The sequence below is a fragment of the Ranitomeya variabilis genome, chromosome 6 (assembly GCF_051348905.1).
Source record: "Ranitomeya variabilis isolate aRanVar5 chromosome 6, aRanVar5.hap1, whole genome shotgun sequence".
NCBI classification, from domain to species: domain Eukaryota; kingdom Metazoa; phylum Chordata; class Amphibia; order Anura; family Dendrobatidae; genus Ranitomeya; species Ranitomeya variabilis.
Genome location: NC_135237.1, coordinates 218152260 through 218170571, shown reverse-complemented (window position 1 = coordinate 218170571; position 18312 = coordinate 218152260). Strand labels below are relative to the sequence as shown.

The 18312-nt window shown below is 43.1% G+C and overlaps 1 protein-coding gene across 6 annotated transcripts in view; it reads right to left on the bottom strand.

The window, feature by feature from the left end:
• The window catches only part of MTRR (5-methyltetrahydrofolate-homocysteine methyltransferase reductase), a 1305783-nt gene that overhangs the window by 378163 nt on the left and 909308 nt on the right, over positions 1–18312 (bottom strand). For 5 of the 6 annotated variants that reach the window (XM_077269440.1, XM_077269443.1, XM_077269445.1 and 2 more), the window contains one exon: positions 17587–17705. In XM_077269440.1, the coding sequence (XP_077125555.1) occupies positions 17587–17705 (119 nt within the window). Of the gene's footprint in view, positions 1–11693; positions 14546–17586; positions 17706–18312 lie in introns of those variants that run through there. The other variant, XM_077269446.1, reaches the window with a different exon arrangement.

Here is an 18312-nt window from a genome sequence, read left to right as displayed (position 1 = left end):
TGCTGTGATTGGTCGCGTCGCGGCCACATGGGCGGCACGCGACCAATCACAAGCCATGACGTCACGGAAGGCAGTAAACGCGCGCATTTTAAGCAAAGAAGGCTGCCGGTTCCCTCGGTAAGGTGCAGGCTGCATCGGAGAGGTGAGTATATCCCTATTTTTTATCTTAATTCTTTATTTTACACATTAATGTTGTTTCGATACCGATACCCGATACCACAAAAGTATCGGATCTCGGTATCGGAATTCCGATACCCGCAAGTATCGGCCGATACCCGATACTTGCGGTATCGGAATGCTCAACACTAGTCCCTATACATCCAGGAAAATTTGGCAAGAGGGTTCATTAGGAAGTCAGTGTCACCTGCAGGGGCGGGGTGGTTCTTCGTGCAGAAGAAGAACTGAGAATTACGTCCTTGCATAGATTACAGGGGTCTTAACGCCATTACCGTTAAGAATAAATACCCGTTGCCACTGATTTCTGAGCTCTTTGATAGGCTACTGGGAGCAAGGGTATTTACCAAATTAGATCTGTGGGGTGCTTATAACCTGATTCTCATCCGTGAGGGGGACGAATGGAAGACGGCGTTTAATACCAGGGATGGGCACTATGAGTATCTGGTGATGCCCTTCGGGCTCTGTAATGCCCCAGCCGTTTTCCAAGACTTTGTCAACGATATCTTCCGGGATATGCTCTCCACCTCGGTCGTAGTCTATCTGGATGATATTCTCATCTTCTCTCCAGATATTGATTCCCACCGGAGAGATGTTGGCAGAGTCTTCGACCTCTTACGGGCAAACTCCCTCTATGCAAAGTTGGAGAAGTGTATGTTTGAGCAGGAGTCTTTACCTTTCCTGGGCTATATCATCTCCGCCCAGGGATTGGCTATGGATCCTGTCAAACTACAGGCTGTGATGGACTGGCAAGAATCCCATTCTCTTAAAGCGGTGCAGCGCTTTATGGGGTTCATAAATTACTATCGTCAGTTCATTCTCCACTTCTCAACTTTGGTAGCTCCCTTGGTAGCCCTCACCAAGAAGGGAGGAAATCCCACTTTGTGGTCTGAAGAGGTCTCCAAAGCTTTTTCTTCTATTAAGTCTCATTTTGGTAGCGCTCCCATCCTACATCGTCCCGATGTTGATAAGCCATTTATAATGGAGGTGGATGCCTCATCCGTTGGTGCAGGAGCAGTCCTCTTCCAAAAGGATGCTCAAGCTCAGAAGAATCCTTGCTTCTTCTTCTCCAAGACCTTCACACCAGCGGAGAGGAATTATTCCATCGGGGACAGGGAGTTGCTAGCAATGAAGTTAGCCTTCTCGGAGTGGAGACATCTTTTGGAGGGGGCTCGCTTTCCCTTCCAGGTCTTCACGGACCACAAAAATTTGGTTTATTTACAAATAGCCCAGCGGCTAAATTCTCGTCAGGCCAGATGGTCCTTGTTCTTCTCCCAGTTCCACTTCACCCTCCATTATCTCGCTGGGGAGAAGAACATTCGTGCTGACGCCCTCTCTTGCTCCGTTGTGTCATCTGAGGAGGAGGAAGGGGAGCCTCATCTTATTGTCCCTTCAGAGAGCTTGAGAACCGTAGCTCCGGTTTCGCTAGAGTCTGTGCCTCCGGGCAAGACTTTTGTACCCATTAATTTGCGACCGGAGGTTCTCTCTTGGGCTCATTCGCCCAGGGTGGGTGGACACTTTGGGACAAAGAGGACATCTGAGCTGCTGGCGAGGATGTACTGGTGGCCACATATGGTCCGTGACATCAGAGATTATATTCGGGCGTGTCTCCTGCGCCAAAAATAAGTCTCCTCGACAACGGCCAGCTGGGTTACTCTATCCCTTGTCAGTGGCAGACAGGCCCTGGGAGATGGTCGGGATGGACTTTGTGGTGGGTTTGCCCAAGTCTCGTGGCTGTACCATCATATGGGTTATCACCGATCATTTTTCTAAAATGGTGCATTTGGTGCCGCTTCCACGGCTACCTTCTGCACGGGCCTTGGCAGCGTTGTTCATAAAACACATCTTCCACCTACACGGTATGCCGGACAAAATTGTCAGTGACCGGGGTCCCCAGTTTGCGTCTCGGTTCTGGATAGAGCTTTGTCGTCTTCTCAGCATTGAGTTGAATCTCTCTTCCGCATATCATCCTGAGACGAATGGGTTGGTAGAGAGGGCCAACCAGACCTTGGTCACAAATCTGCGACATTTTGTCTCAGCCAGGCAGGATGACTGGGCTTCCCTGCTACCGTGGGCGGAGTTTGCGCTGAACAACGCCGTAGCCGACTCCACTGGACAAACCCCATTCCTCCTTAACTATGGTCAGCATCCGCGGGTACCTGTGCCTATGCCCGTGTCTTCCGCTGACTCCAGGGTGGCAGACTGGGCTGTGGAGCCACGGGATATTTGGGACGGCACTCAGGATGCCATTCGGGCCTCCAAGGAGAGAATGAGGTCCTCCGCCGATGCACATCGCCGCCCCGCTTCGACCTTTGCTCCTGGCGACTTGGTGTGGCTCTCCGCCCGTAACATCAGGCTGCGAGTTGAGTCCACTAAGTTTGCGCCTCGCTACTTGGGCCCTTTCAAGGTCCTCGAACAGGTTAACCCTGTGGTCTACCGTTTACTCCTTCCACCACACCTGGATATCACCGACACCTTTCATGTGTCCCTCTTGAAACCCGTATAGATGTCTCGGTTTTCCGAGTCATCTGCCGGGACATCGGGTCCGTCTACGGATGATTACGAGGTGAACCCAGGGTAAGATCTCTCATTGGAGATCGAGTGTCACATGCTTGGATACTGCAGCAAAGCCCATTGGTTCTCCAGGAAGGTCCTGAAGGTGCTCAGGCTCTGTGGCAGCCTCTCATTGGTCCTTCTAGGAAGGTCTTGTACTTGCTGCAGCTATATAAGGTTCACATGGCCGCACGGCCATGCACTAGTATCAATGCATGTTATGAGTTTTGCGCCAATGTGGTCACGCTTGTGTGGATTCAGGGACCTGGCTGAAATAAGCCACTTAGAATACCGGCACCTCCGTTGAGGAGATTGTGTGTATGGTTTCAGGGCCCCGGCTGAAATAAGCCACCTAGAATACCGGCTCCTCCGGTGAGGAGATTGTATGTTTGCCTCCTTGACTGCGTAACCACAAGCTGCTATCTGCTCAGCAGTTACTGTGTATTCCTGTGGAGTTTAACAGGACACAGTCCTTTCTTTATAGCGACTCTGTGAAGCAACAGAGATTGCTTCTACTGCCAAATAGTGCCGCCGTTTGCCAGCAGCAGGTTCTTTTACTGCACGGTGGACCCCAGGCTGCGAACGCACCAAATAACATCTCGATACTTACTCGGTGTGTTACGCCAGCCCTACCAACGACTGATCTATGCGTGGGCTACAAATTTTTGCATTTCAGGAATCCATTCCACTGGATTTGCTGCCTGTTATTCTAGTTCTATACAGTATTTTTATGAAAAAAAAAAAACCCAAAACAGGCCACATATTGAACATTGTGGTATCTCTGTCAGATGCCTAATATATCTGTGGGATACAAGTTTGAGCATTTCAGGCCTACATTCACCTTTTTTTTGTTGTCTGCTACCCTAGTTCTATACAGTATTTTTCTGTTAAAAAAAAACAAAAATACAGGCCACATATTGAACATTGTGGTATCTCTGTCAGATGCCTAATATATCTGTGGGATACAAGTTTGAGCATTTCAGGCCTACATTCACCTTTTTTTTGTTGTCTGCTACCCTAGTTCTATACAGTATTTTTCTGTTAAAAAAAAAACAAAAATACAGGCCACATATTGAGCATTGTGGCATCTCTGTCAGACGCCATATCTATCTGTGGGCCACAAATTTGGGCATTTGAGGCTTCCATTCCACTGTATTAGTTGTCTGTTACCTTAGTTCTATACACTATTTTGGGTTAAAAAATACAGGCCACATATTGAATATTGTGGTATCTCTGCCAGATGCCTGATCTATCTGTCGGCTACAAATTTGGGCATTTCAGGCTTCCATTCCACTGGATTTGCTGTCTGTTATCCTAGTTCTATACAGTATTGTTCTGTAAAAAAAAACAAATACAGGCCACATATTGAACATTGTGATATCTCTGTCAGACACCTGATCTATCTGTGGGCTACAAATATGGGATTTCAGGCCTACATTTACTCTTTTTTTGCGGTGTGTTACTCTAGTTCTATAACAGTATTTTTCTGTAAAAAAACAAAACAAAAATACAGGCCACATATTGAACATTGTGGTATCTCTGTCAGACACGTGATCTATCTGTGGGCTACAAATTTGGGCATTTCAGGCCTCCATTCCACTGTATTTGTTGTCTGTTACCCTAGTTCTATACACAATTTTTTTGGGAAAAAAATACAGGCCACATATTGAACACTGTGGTTTTTCTGTCAGATGCCTGATCTATCTGTGGGATACAAACTTGGGCATTTCAGGCCTCCATTCCACTGGATTTGCTGTCTGTTACCCTAGTTCTATACAGTATTTTTCTGTAAAAAAAAACAAAAAACAAAAATACAGGCCACATATTGAACATTGTGTTATCTCTGTCAGATGCCCGATCTATCTGTGGGCTACAAATGTGGGCATTTCAGGCCTACAGTCACATTTTTTGGTGGTGTGTTACTCTACCTTTATACAGTATTTTTCTGTTAAAAAAATACATACCACATACTGAACATTGTGGTTTCTCTGTCAGATGCCTGATCTATCTGTGGGATACAAATTTGGGCATTTCAGGCCTCCATTCCACTGTATTTCCTGTGTGTAACTCTAGTTCTATACAGAATTTTTCTGTAAAAAAAATACAGGCCACATACTGAACAGTGTGGTACCTCTGTCAAACTCCTCCTCTATCTGTGGGCTAAAAATAATGGAATTTTAGGGCTCCTTTGAACTGTTTTTGCTGTGTCGTACCCTAGTTATTAACAACAGTTTGGTAACAAAAATAATTGTTACCTACAGTCCAGATATTTTAAACTGTGGTTTTTACATTTTACAATCACTGATCACATATAACTTTGCTCAAAATTCAGCCATTTGTAGTCATCGTGGAAAATACTGTAGTAGTCCATTTAAAATGGGCAAGGTGCATGGCAAGGGATGGGGAAGTGGATGTGATGCTGATGGTGCATGCAAAGGCCGAGGCCGTGGGCAAGCTGAAATTGGGCCACAAAAAACACCCACATCTAGGGTGGACCAGGGTGCAGATGTGGAAGACGAGGTTGTGGATGATATAGTAACTGACCCAACATGGAAGGAGGATATGCAGAGCGAGGACAGCAGCACGCATAGAGAAGTAGGCGTAGCATCCCAACAGGCAGGAAGAAGCAGTGTGGTGGCTGCAGACAGAAGGCAGGCAACAGTTTTCCGTAACAACAACATGACGGAAGTTGCCAGTCCAACTGTTAGGTCTTCTCGAGTCTGGTTGTTTTTTAAAGACTCTGCCGATAACCCCAAACAGGCCATTTACACCACCTGCCATGCCCGCATCAGCAGGCATAGCAAAACTAACAGCTTGAACACCACCAGCACGATCAGGCACATGGCAGCAAAGCACCCGACTTTGTGGGCTGAACCCCAGGCTCCAGGAACAATGTCTGCGGGTGACACCACTGCTTCTTCCACTTGTGCATGCAAGCAAATCCCCTGTCCACGGTGCATGCAAATATGCCTCCTGCCCTGCCCCTGTCGTTGCTCACAGTCAACTAGCACCATCATCAAGCACGTCCACGTCCTTGTCCCAGTGCAGCCTTCAGTTGTCCATAACCCAGTCAATGGAACGCAAGTGGAAATATGCAGCCAACGCCTCATAGGCTACAGTACTACATTCACACATTTCTCATCTGCTTGTGCTTGAAATGTTGCCTATTAGACTTGTGGAGACAGAGGCTTTCCACTACCTGATGGTGGCGGCCTCCCAAGGTACTCGGTTCCCAGCTGCCGCTATTTCTCCCGGTGTGCCATCCTGGCATTACACAGGTATGTGTCCCACAACGTTATCCGTGCCCTCAACAACGCCATTACTGGGAAAGTCCACCTACCCATGGACACGTGGGAAGTGCTTGTGGGCAGGGACGGTACATCTCACTGACTGCACACTGGGTTAACATAGTGGAAGCCGGGACCCAATCAGACCTTGGGATGGAACACATCCTCCCGATGTCAATCATGCTTTCCCCCACAGTCTACAGTCCTGCACCTCCTCCTCCTACTCCACTTCAGCCTCCATCTTCAAAATGAGCACATCACTCACAAGCTGGAAGCACTGCAGCACTGCGTCAGCCAAGCGGCAACAGGCTGTGCTGAAGCTAATATGCTTTGGTGACAAATCGCACAATGCTGAAGAGTTGTGGACAGCTCTGAAAGAGCAGTCAGATTTGTGGCCGACACTGCTGAACCTACAGCCAGGCATGGTCATGTGTGACAATATTCGGAACCAGGTGGCAGCTCTGAGGCGAGGTGAGCTCACACACGTACCATGCCTGGCTTATGTGCTTACCCTCGTCGTTCAATGGTTTCTCAAAAGCTACACCGAGCTGCCGGATCTGCTTGTGAAAGTATGCTGCCTGTGTGCCCATTTTAAAAAGTCAGCTATAGCTTCAGCCACTCTTGCCATGCTTCTACACTGCATATGTTGGAAAGGACTTGTGACCAAAAGAGGGCAGTTATTGACTACCAGCATCAACAAGGCCGTCGTTTTTCAGTTCAGACTCCACACATAAGACCTCAGCAGTTGACATGGATGTCAGACATATGTACCATCCTACAAAACTTTGAGGATGCCACCAAGATTTTGAGCGGCGATGACGCCATAATTATCATCACCATCCCACTTCTCTGCATTCTGAAAAGCTCTCTGCTCACAAAGAAAGAGGATGCATTGCAGGCAGAGCAAGAGGACATGGAGCAAGGAACCATTCAGGGTGATTACACACAGTCTAGCCTCATGTCGTCCCAACATGGATTGGTAGACAATGAGGAAGAGGAGGAGGAACAGGGGCTACTTTCTTGCGCTAGGGACAGTACTACAAGCACAACGGTCATACCATCTGTTCAGCGTGGATGGCCTGAGGACAGGGAGGAGGAGGACAGCATGGTCAGTCATCCTGTTGGTGAGGACATGGAAGTCTTGCGTATAAGCAGTCTGGCATGCATGGCTGACTTTATGTTGCTCTGCCTTTCCCGTGACCCTCGCATTAAGAAAATTTTCTGTGACACTCATTACTGGTTGGTGATACTTCTAGACCCACACTACAAGGAGAACTTTCAATCTCTTCTTCCAGAGGCAGACAGGTCCTGCTAAAATGGTGCAGTACCAGAGGGCCTTTGTTGCAGTATTATTAAAAAAGTTCCAATCTGAGAACGCTGGCGGCAGATGTCACAGTTCGTTGGACAGCCAAGGAGTACAGGCGAGAGAGACAACTCCAATCCAGCAGAGGCAGGGGAACACTGGCAAAGTTCTGGGATAATTTTCTCAGACCCTCCCATCGCCCTGGCCCAGAGGTGCGGGGTGCTGTTACAAGGAGTGCAATCTTTGGGAAGATGCTGAGGGAGTACTTTGCTCACCATACCCACATCCTCTGTGATTCCTCTGTGCCTTTTAATTATTAGGTATCCAAGCTGGACAGGTGGCATGAACTGGCTCTCTACGCCTTGGAGGTCCTGGCCTGCCCTGCCGCTAGCATTTTGTCAGAGCAGGTTTTTAGTGCCACTGGTGGAGTTATAACTGATTGATAAGCGCATCCACCTGTGAACTGAAAATGCTGACAGGCTTACTCTTATAAAAATGAACAAGGGCTGGATTGGGCCAGACTTCTGTACACCACCGAATGATAACAGCGAAAAATAACCACCAATACAGTGTGTTTTATTGAGAGGTGTATTCCCATGCAAATCTACACACCCACACATGGGTATACGCTTCCAGATTTGGCTATTTGGTGTTATTCTCCCCCTTCTCCTCATCCACCACCACTAGAACACCAGGGTGAATATGTTCCGTGATGCTACAGCCACTCTAGTTTTTTGCAAGGGTGTTTATGATGTCCGTAAATATTTTATCTAAGAAAAAGTGTACCCCCCAGGGGAAAATGTTTGTCAGCCCATACACTTAGTGTACGGGCATTCCAAGTATAGGAGACCTGCTCCTTTAAATTGGTAAAAGATTCATAGGAGGATATACTCCACTTCCCTTCAGACACCACCACTAGAACACCAGGCTGAACATATTCCATGATGCAACAGCCACTCTATTTTTTGGCAAGGGTGTTTATGATGTGCTTAAAAAAAAATATGTGTAACCCCCAGGGGAAAATGCATTCCAAGTATAGGAGGCCATCCTCCACATCTCTTTCAAGGGGCATTGGAGTGCCTCCTAATTTTTTGCAGGCCTTGCATTCACTGAATAGGCAAACACTATGGGAGACCCACTTTCTAAAAATGGGAACATTGTTTTCAGGAGGCCCACCTCTACGTCTCTTCCAAGGCTTATTGGGGTGCGTGTGAATTTGATGCAGGGCAGGCCTTGCATTCAATGCACAAGCAAACAGTATGGCAGTACCAAATGAATAATGTGAACTTGGTTTTACTGTGGCCATCCAGTACGTGGGTTCAAAGGCTTATTGGGGTGCATGTAACTTTGGGGCAGGGCATGCCTTGCATTCAATGCATAGACAAAGAGTATGGCAGTACCAAATGAATAACATGAATTTGGTTTTCCTGTGGCCATCCAATACGTGGGTTCAAAGGCTTATTGGGGTGCCTGTAACTTTGTGGCAGGGAAAGCCTTGCATTCAATGTGTAGGCAAACACTATGGGAGACCCACTTTCTTATAATTGGAAATTTTTTTCAGGAGGCCCTCCTGTACGTCTCGTGAAAGGGGTACTGGGGTGCGCCCTAATTTTTGGCAGCCCAGCCACTTACTGCACAGGCGCAGGTGCACGCTGTGGTGGTGTTGACATTTCACTTGTCCAGGTAAATATTGATTGCATATATCGCAAACTGCTTGATGATATTATAATATAGGTACCTGTGACTTCGCTTAGGTGTGGGATTGGATATATAGATTTGTGGTATGGTTATACTCACACCACCAGTAATAATATTCTACTTTGATGGTGATACGCAATTCATTTATTTTTATATTGTCATCCCACTGTTGTGCACCCCTGCATTTCCAACATGTGTTAAACGGCATGTACCTTGGGTTCCCATGTTCCTTATCCTGGTATTACCCTAATAAAGTATTGTCATATTTATAAAATATATTACTTGGCTGTTATTTGATCGCGTTTTTTTCTGTGGTTTTGCGACAGGCAATAACAGTATAGGAGACCCACTGTTTAATAATGTCCCTTTCACACTAGAAGTCCCAGAAATTTCGAGCTCCCTGGGTTCCAAAGGTAGAAATGTTAAATGACCCCTCTCTGGGACTTCTAGTGTTAAGAATATTAATGCCGCCTGATGCCACTATAAAAATAGACTTTGTGACTTTCAGAGTCCCTCCTTCACAAATGAAACAAGATGTGTCTGCTGATGTGTCACACACCACATGGCCAACTAAGGTTGTTAAATGTTACAATGACATTTCCCAGTGAATGCATTTGTTTTAGTTGAAAGCAATGCAAAAGTTGAAGAAGGCATCAAAAAGCTGCGTGTGAACATAGCCCAAGTGGTGGAGGTAAATTTTTTTGTGGAGGTCCTTATTTTGCCTTACAAACAAATTATTACCCTGAAAAGGATGTTCATTAACATATTTCCCAGGAAAATCCATTATGTTTTTGTTTTTGTATGTTTTAGTGTGCGCCTGTAAAAGTGGCATCACACTCTTGACAACATTGGTTACAGCTGTGACCTAGGAGGCAGAAATGCTTCCAGGGGTTCTCCCCATGATGTTTCCGTGTCATTTGAGCACTGTTCCCATCAATTTCAGAAGTTTTTAGACCCTAAAAGGACCCCGGGGATATCGCGGCAAAAATGCTTGAGTTTCCCATAGACTTAGATTGGGCTCGTTGTTTGGGTCGAGTACCTGAGTATTCCAATTTGCTCGACCCGAGCAACGAGCACCTGAGCATTTTAGTGGTCGCTCATCACTACTCATGAGTAAGACTGCTTCGACTGGGTCATGTCGACCATATACATTTTTCTTTTATATGTACTATATTTTCTTTTGAAAAATAAAAGAAAAGGAAAATCCAGACCTGTTGAGCCAGACTACAATTTCTTCTAAGCACTACATATACCGCCCAATTGAAAAACTTAATGATGTAAGGTACCAAACACCTGCAGTGAAACATAGTGGTGGCAATGTCATGTCTTGGGGCTTTTCTGCATCTGCCATTGGTCCTCTGCATAGAATTGATGGAAATATGAATGCTATCATGTACAAGAATATAGTAGAGAATGTAATGCTGCCACACGTTAAAACAAAAGTAGGCAGGAGCTGAAAATTCCAGCAAGACAATGATCCTCAGCACACGCACAAATCCAATTTAGTAAAAAAAACTGGTTAGCAAACAAAAATGTTCGCCTGTTGCAAAGGCCAAGCCGATCACCTGATTTAAACCCTATAGAGCACCTTTGGAATGAGTTGGGGCACGAAAACATAACAATAAAGATGAATTGTTTGCATATTTGCAAATGGAATGTAGCAAGATCCCTGAAGATGTCTTGAATACCCTAGTGGCGGTGTGGTGCAGTAATTAATGCAATAGGTTATGCCACAAAATACTAAGTTATGGCATTTTAAATAATGAATTACTCTCTGTGTTGTGATCAATAAGTAGTATATGCAAAACTTTTGGAAGTCAGTTTTATTTAATTAAATGACCATACCTATATTCTAAAGCATTTTGGTTATAATTAAGGTTTTGCATGATAACTTCATGCACTTTAAATTCATTACCTGGAAAATGGCATCACAATAACCAGACAGAAGTAGTCCCACTCCTAAAAAAAAAAGCATAATATCTTGGTTGCTCTTGTATATGTGCTTTGGCTCTGTTGTTGGGTGCCCCAGGAACAGGGGCTCCTTCCATGTCCCTAATGCTAGGGCACCCTAGCTTGCCTTATTCCCCGGATTACTTCTGATGGTGAAGACGCCGGGGTCACAGACTTTGCCTTAGCTCCTCAATTTGCCCTCAGTCAGTACTCTTCAACCACCCAGGGAACAGGGGAGTAGTAGTGTACTGTAGTACACAAACCAGACTAACAAGGTAATACAAACAGGGATAAAGGAAAATATGAATCATACAAATATACTCACAGTAACAACAGAGGTATGCACCGGGGAGAGGAGGATGGGGTAAAGCTAAATTAAAAGGAGGTGAAATTAACACACACCCAAAACCTAGCAACAATCACAAATAAATCCACCAAACGCTTTGTCAAACAACAACCAGCAACCACCAACCATGAAACAAAACCACAAAAGCTTGCTCTGGCAATGAGTGATTGCAAGGGCCCAGATTATATAAGGGATGGGAGTGGCTAAAAGTGAACAGCTGAGAGCCTTAAGGCAGGGAAGCTTCCAGGAGCTCTCAAATGAGCATATTAACCCCTGCACTACTAAAAGAAGGGGAAGGCGCTCCAGCTCCATAAAAATGTGAATCTTTATTAATTCATTAAAAACATATTAGCAATAAAATCCTTGCCTGTGAACAAAAGCCTAGGTGTGGAGCACATGCGACGCGTTTCGATCGCTCTCGATCTTAATCAATGCATGAACTTTCCAATAATGCGGTAATTCCTATATAGAACTATTTGACCAATCAAATGAATGAATGACATCACATGACTATTACCACAGGTCCTACAAAGGAATCCGCTCGAACTATACATATAAAATCGGTATAAATTCCACAAAATAAAATGAAATACACATTATATGCATCCTAGAAAAACATACAAATAGTGCAGAGAAAGGGCTGGGCTATGAATAATGGTACATGATTTCATTTTTATGATTTAAACCACCGGGATATCTCGTTTGCAAATTATATACCCAAAAAGCTTCCCTTGTGAGAAGTCGTCTTCTGACATCTCCTCCCCGCTTTGGTGGAATAACCCTTTCTATGCCCTGAATAGTCATCATAGATACATCTCCAGCATGACATGTAAGAAAATGTTTGGCCACAGCAGACATGTTTCTATTTATAGTATTTCTGATATTTAGATCTCTCAGATGTTCTGCTACTCTTGTTTTTAACTTCCTCGTAGTGCACCCTATATGCGACATATTACACATAGTGCAGTCAATTTTGTATACCACATTATTTGTGTGGCAATTAATAAACTCTTTGATGTAGTATGTTTTAGTTTTTTCTTTAGTCTGAAAATTATTTTTAATTAGTGCACTGCGACAAGTACTACAAGCAGTAACACCACACCTGAAAAAACCTTTACATTCTAACCACGTTTTGGAAACTGACTGAGATGAAAACAAACTGGGAGATAGTGAGCTGCCAATAGTTGGCGCTCTTCTCGCCACCACATTGAGCCCATCTTTAAGAATTTCTGAGAGCATATCATCCTCTAATAAGATAGGTAACCTACTTTGTATGATTTTTTTAATTTCATTAAACTGGGTACTAAATTGGAAGCAGATATATGGCTTATTTCTTTTTGCATCTTTCTTTTATTTACTGAATCTGCTACCAAAAGACTGTCCCTTGGTTTGTTCTCAACAATTTTTTGTGCTCTCTCTAATGTCCAATTGGGGTATTCTCTTTCTTTTAATTTAGTTTTTAAACAATTAAATTCATTGGCTCTAGTTTGTTCCTCACTACAGTTTATTTTAAGTCTAATAAATTCCCCTACTGGGATAGACTTGGTAGTGTGTCTCGGATGACTGCTTTTTGCGTGCAGAACGGTGTTCCCACTTAAGGGCTTGATATGTGTTTTACTTTCAATTACTTTATTCTCAGACCCCATCAAAACCAGATCCAAAAAAAGATATCTCACTGTGGTCCCATTTGTGGGTAAATTTAATCCCATACTCATTACTGTTAATGTATTCCACAAAGTCTGGCACGGCAGATACATCACCCCCCCAAATGATAAGGGTGTCATCTATGTATCTGCCGTACCAGACCAGGGACTCGCAAAATGGATTATCGGTGCAGTAAATGTACTTCCACTCCCAATAGGCCATTGTTAGGTTCGCCAAAGAAGGGGAATATTTCGCCCCCATCGGAACTCCGTTTTTTTGTTTATATGTTATATTCTCAAACGAAAAAAAGTTGTGTTTAAGAAGAAAAAACGTAACTTGTAGGACAAAGTTGATGAGATCCTGAGTACACGAACTATGATTTTCAAGATGGAATTTTAGTGCTTCCATGGCCAAGGTGTGAGGTATGCAGGTGTAAAGTGACACCACATCGCAACATAACCATGAGAAGCCACTCTGCCATATTATTTTAGAGAAAGTTTTTAAAACCTCTCTGGAATCTTTTATATGTCCTGGTAATTTAATTACAATTGGCTGTAGAATGGAATCTACCCACTCGCATAGATGTTCACTCATAGAGCCAATCCCTGACACAATCGGTCTCATTGCCGTTAGGCCAGTCCCCTTATGTACTTTGGGTAAACCATATAATATAGGCATTTTAGGGTGGGGCATGTATAAATAATCTGCCTGTTTTTTATTTAAAACCCCTAAACTTAATCCTTCATTAATCAAAGTAAAAATTTCTTTGTTGTACTCTTTAGAGGGATTTTCTTTTAGTTTACCATATGTTCTATCATCCATCAATAGTTCCAGCATTTTGTCCCTATAATCTTTTTTATTTAGGATCACTATCATGCCCCCCTTGTCACTTTTTTTTACAGATAATGTCTTTCATATCTCTTAATTCTTTAAGAGCTTTTCTTTGTTTTTGTGTTAAATTGCTGGAATTTTTCTTATTACTTATCCTTTTATCCTTTAGAACTTTCAGATCTTTCTCTATCATTTCTTGGAATTTATCCATACGTTCTACCCTAGATTGTATAGGGTAGAAGTAAGGATTTTTTATACTAAAAGACACAGATTGATTGTCTAGAATACCACTAGCCGCACCTGAAGCAGAGAGATCTTGTAAACATAGTAGCGTTAATTGTTCCTTAAAGTCCATATTAGCAAATTCATTAAATTCTTGTATCTTCAAATCCGGAATTCGTTCTTCTTCATTATGTGCAAAAATTTTTTTATAGTAAGATTCCGGATAAATTTATTCACATCTAATATCGTCATAAATAGATTAAACTCTTTGTCAGGTAAAAAATTAAGTCCTAAGGATAAAACATCCAATTGTTCATCTGTCAAGACCTGTGAGGATAAATTAACTACATTACATTTCTTTACTTTTTCTGTTTGCCCTTGTATCTGGTTGACATTCTTGGGAGATTTTTTATGTTTTCTCCCGCCCCGTCTTTTCCGTTTTTTGGCGGTCTATACATTTTCCTCCTATTCTCCCATGTATTGCTTTCCATGGAAACATCTGACGTGCTGGCATTGGCATCCGAAGATTCCGCCATCCTAGAAAAACATACAAATAGTGCAGAGAAAGGGCTATGAATAATGGTACATGATTATCATTTTTACGATTTAAACCACCGGGATATCTCGTTTGCAAATTATATACCCAAAAAGCTTCCCTTGTGAGAAGTCGTCTTCTGACATCTCCTCCCCGTACCATTATTCATAGCCCTTTCTCTGCACTATTTGTATGTTTTTCTAGGATGCATATAATGTGTATTTCATTTTATTTTGTGGAATTTATACCGATTTTATATGTATAGTTCGAGCGAATTCCTTTGTAGGACCTGTGGTAATAGTCATGTGATGTCATTCATTCATTTGATTGGTCAAATAGTTCTATATAGGAATTACCGCATTATTGGAAAGTTCATGCATTGATTAAGATCGAGAGCGATCGAAACGCGTCGCATGTGCTCCGCACCTAGGCTTTTGTTCACAGGCAAGGATTTTATTGCTAATATATTTTTAATGAATTAATAAACATTCACATTTTTATGGAGCTGGAGCGCCTTCCCCTTTTTTTCCATTGGTATATTCCTCCAACTGGATCCAAGATGAGCTCCGTGCACCTGCAATGATCAGTGAGCTGGATACGGCTTTCATTAGCCTCATTTTTTGTGTTTGTTTACTACTAAAAGAAACCTGCACGGTTTAATATGAAGGTGAAGTGCTTCTAATCAGTGCAGGAGTAGGAGAAATCAGACGCTGCGGTCTTTTGCAGTAAACGCGTGGCAATATGTACCTGCTAAGTAAACTATTAATTTGCTGTTATGCTTTGTTCCCAGAAGAGGCTGTTTTTGGCTTTGAATCCCTTGGAGTTTTGGACCAAACCGCATTGACTTTGTGAATGCTACCTACTGCCTACCTGAGAGAATAGATCCCTACAACATTCAGTAACACTCATGTGAACTAGCACAGACCAAAATTGGGTCCATGTGCTGTGTATTCTCCAATTGGTCAATACATAGTCTAAACATAAATTTGATTAAATGCAACATAAAAGGGTTAAGTCTGTAAATCAGCTCCAGTGGTGAAACTAGAATCTGATGGGCACCAAAGCAAAATTTGGACCAAGGCCTCCACCTGTAGCCTTCTAGATCCTATAAAGACAAACACGCAACCAATGTACTACTGTCACCCATATGGCCTTTATTTAATAATGTCCCCAATCCTGGCCTCTTCCAGTAAATGCCATCTGTCCTGGCCCCTCCCAGTAGCAATGTACCCCATCCAGGGTCCCTTCCAGGGATGATGTCTCCCATTCTGTGTCTCTTCCGGCAATAATGTCCTGCCACCCTTCCTGTCTCCATATTGGACCCATCCAGGAATAATCCCCCCCATCCTGGGCCCCTTCAAAGTATAATTTTCCCTATCCTGGATCCCTTCCTGGTATAATGTCCTCCATTCTGGATGCCATCATATAATAATGTCCTCCATCGTGGACTCCTTCCTGTTATAATGTCCCCCATCCTTGGCCCCTTGCTGGGATAATGTCCTCCATAATGGACCTCATCCAAAAATAAGGTCATCTACCCTGGGCCACTTTCTGGTAAAATGTCACCCCCATCCTTGGTCCCTTTCTGTTTTAATGTCCCCCATCATATGCCCCTTCCAAATTTAATGCCCTCCATCCTGGGCGCCTTCCAGGTATAATGTGCCCCATTCTGGGCCACTCCCAAGTTTAATGTCCATCGTCCTGGCCCCTTTATTTAATAATGTTCCCCATCTTGGGCCCTTTAGTGTATAATGGCCTCCAACATGTGCCCGATCCAGGTATAATGTCCTTCAACCTGGGCCCCATCCTGGGCAATTCTTCTCCAGCACATTTTAAAAAGAAACAAACAATTCTTCTAACCATCCTCCGCACCCACAACATGCAGCATCCTCTTCTGCAGCTGGAGCAGAGCTGGCAGCAGACTTCGGCATGCCGGCTAGTTCAGCAAATGACGTCACAGACTTACACTGTCCTTGATGGGCAAGCTGACACCCTCCGATCGGCTGGTAGTGTGTATTGCAGTGCAGGGAGCTGGCAAGTTTCTGCAGCACAATACATTTCAGCTAAATGTGTGTCCAAGAAAGCATATCCAAATGAAATATCCGCTGGCATCCGCAGACCCCCTCCCACACAGGCCGCTGGCACCCTCTGCAACCGCGAGTGTTAAGCCTCTGATTAGCAGCAGGTTGACAGGGCTTCATGAGTCTCACAAATACATTGAAATTCTCATTCACAGTGATTACATTAGCCTGCTACAGATACAATTCTAAAAAAAAAACATTTTCACACATAAGCAATGCATCAATAAATTCAACATATCTGTCACTCATTTGTGCTACATTCAGAGAAGGCAAAATAAGCAAACTGACAGGTTCCTGTTAATATAAGAGAACTTAACTTCTGTATGTCTAGCTGAAGGAGCACACATGCACTTCGGTAACTGTTGCAGCCAATGCTTGGCTGCAGTAGTCATAAACTGTGACCACCAGAAGAGGATGCAAGGAAACTGTTAGCAATGTGGATAAGTGTCTCAGGGGAATCAGAGAGAAGTATAGTAATTTATATATTGATTTTTAGGCTACATTGGACACAGTTCATAAAACAAACAGCAACATGTTAAAAAATATGTACTCTAGTAGGTCATATTAATATTTAATATTCATGGATTAAAGAAGTTTTCTGGTTTCAGTAACACGGTAATCCATCTGCGATAATTTTTTTTTTGCTATTAACAATGCTCCATGCATGGCTCCCTGTGTCTGTTATTGTCTGCAGTGCTGATGTCACGTTGACAGCATAGCAATCAACTGAGCACAAGAGATCTGTTCTAGAGCCACTGAGCTCAATGACTGGCTACAAAGCTGTTGACATGACGTCAGCGCTGCAAAGAACAACAGATGACCAAGGCAGTGGCAAAGACTCAGTGCTGGACTCAGGAAAGGTGAGTAAAAGACAGCTTTCTTTTTAAAAGAAAACAGCTTAGGGCCAGAGGTTTTCTGAAACAATCCGAGACATAGTACATAACACAATGTTGAATACTTACCTATGTTGTAAAAAACCAATGTATGGTGCAATTCCAGTTCCTGCTCCCATCATTATTATTGGTATAGAAATATCCATTGGCAATTGAAATGAAGTAGATGGCCGGATATATATTGATATCTAAATAAAAAAATAAATCTGTTGAAGACACTGTATGAAGATAAAAAATAACAATATACTGTCTAATAGTAAATGTTAACAGACACTCTAATAAACATTAAACCCCTTCACGGCATCAATTTCTGATTTTTCATTCTCGATTTTTCCTCCTCTTCTTCCAGGGGCCATAACTTTTTACGTTTTAGTCAATATCGACGTAAAAGGGATTATTTTTTGAGGGACAAGTTGAAATTTTAAATGATAATCATTTTGCCACATAGCATACTGAAAAACGGGAATAATAAATTTCACGTGTTTTGAAATTAAGAAAAAAAAAAACAAAAACAGAATTCTGACATTGTATTTTTGGAAACTGTTTTTACAGCGCACATTGTGCAGTATAAATTAACAGACATAAAAGATTCTCCAGGTCAGTGCAATACCAAACCTATATTTTACTGGTGAAAAAAAAAACACGTAAAACTTGTTTTTTTTTTGTTTTTTTTTAAAAAGATGATTGTGTCGCCATTTTTTAAGACCCGCAACATCTGACGTGTTTCAGAAATTAACTTCCTTAACCCATTTACCCACCAAGATGGGTGCATGTTAAGAACCAGGCCCATTTTTT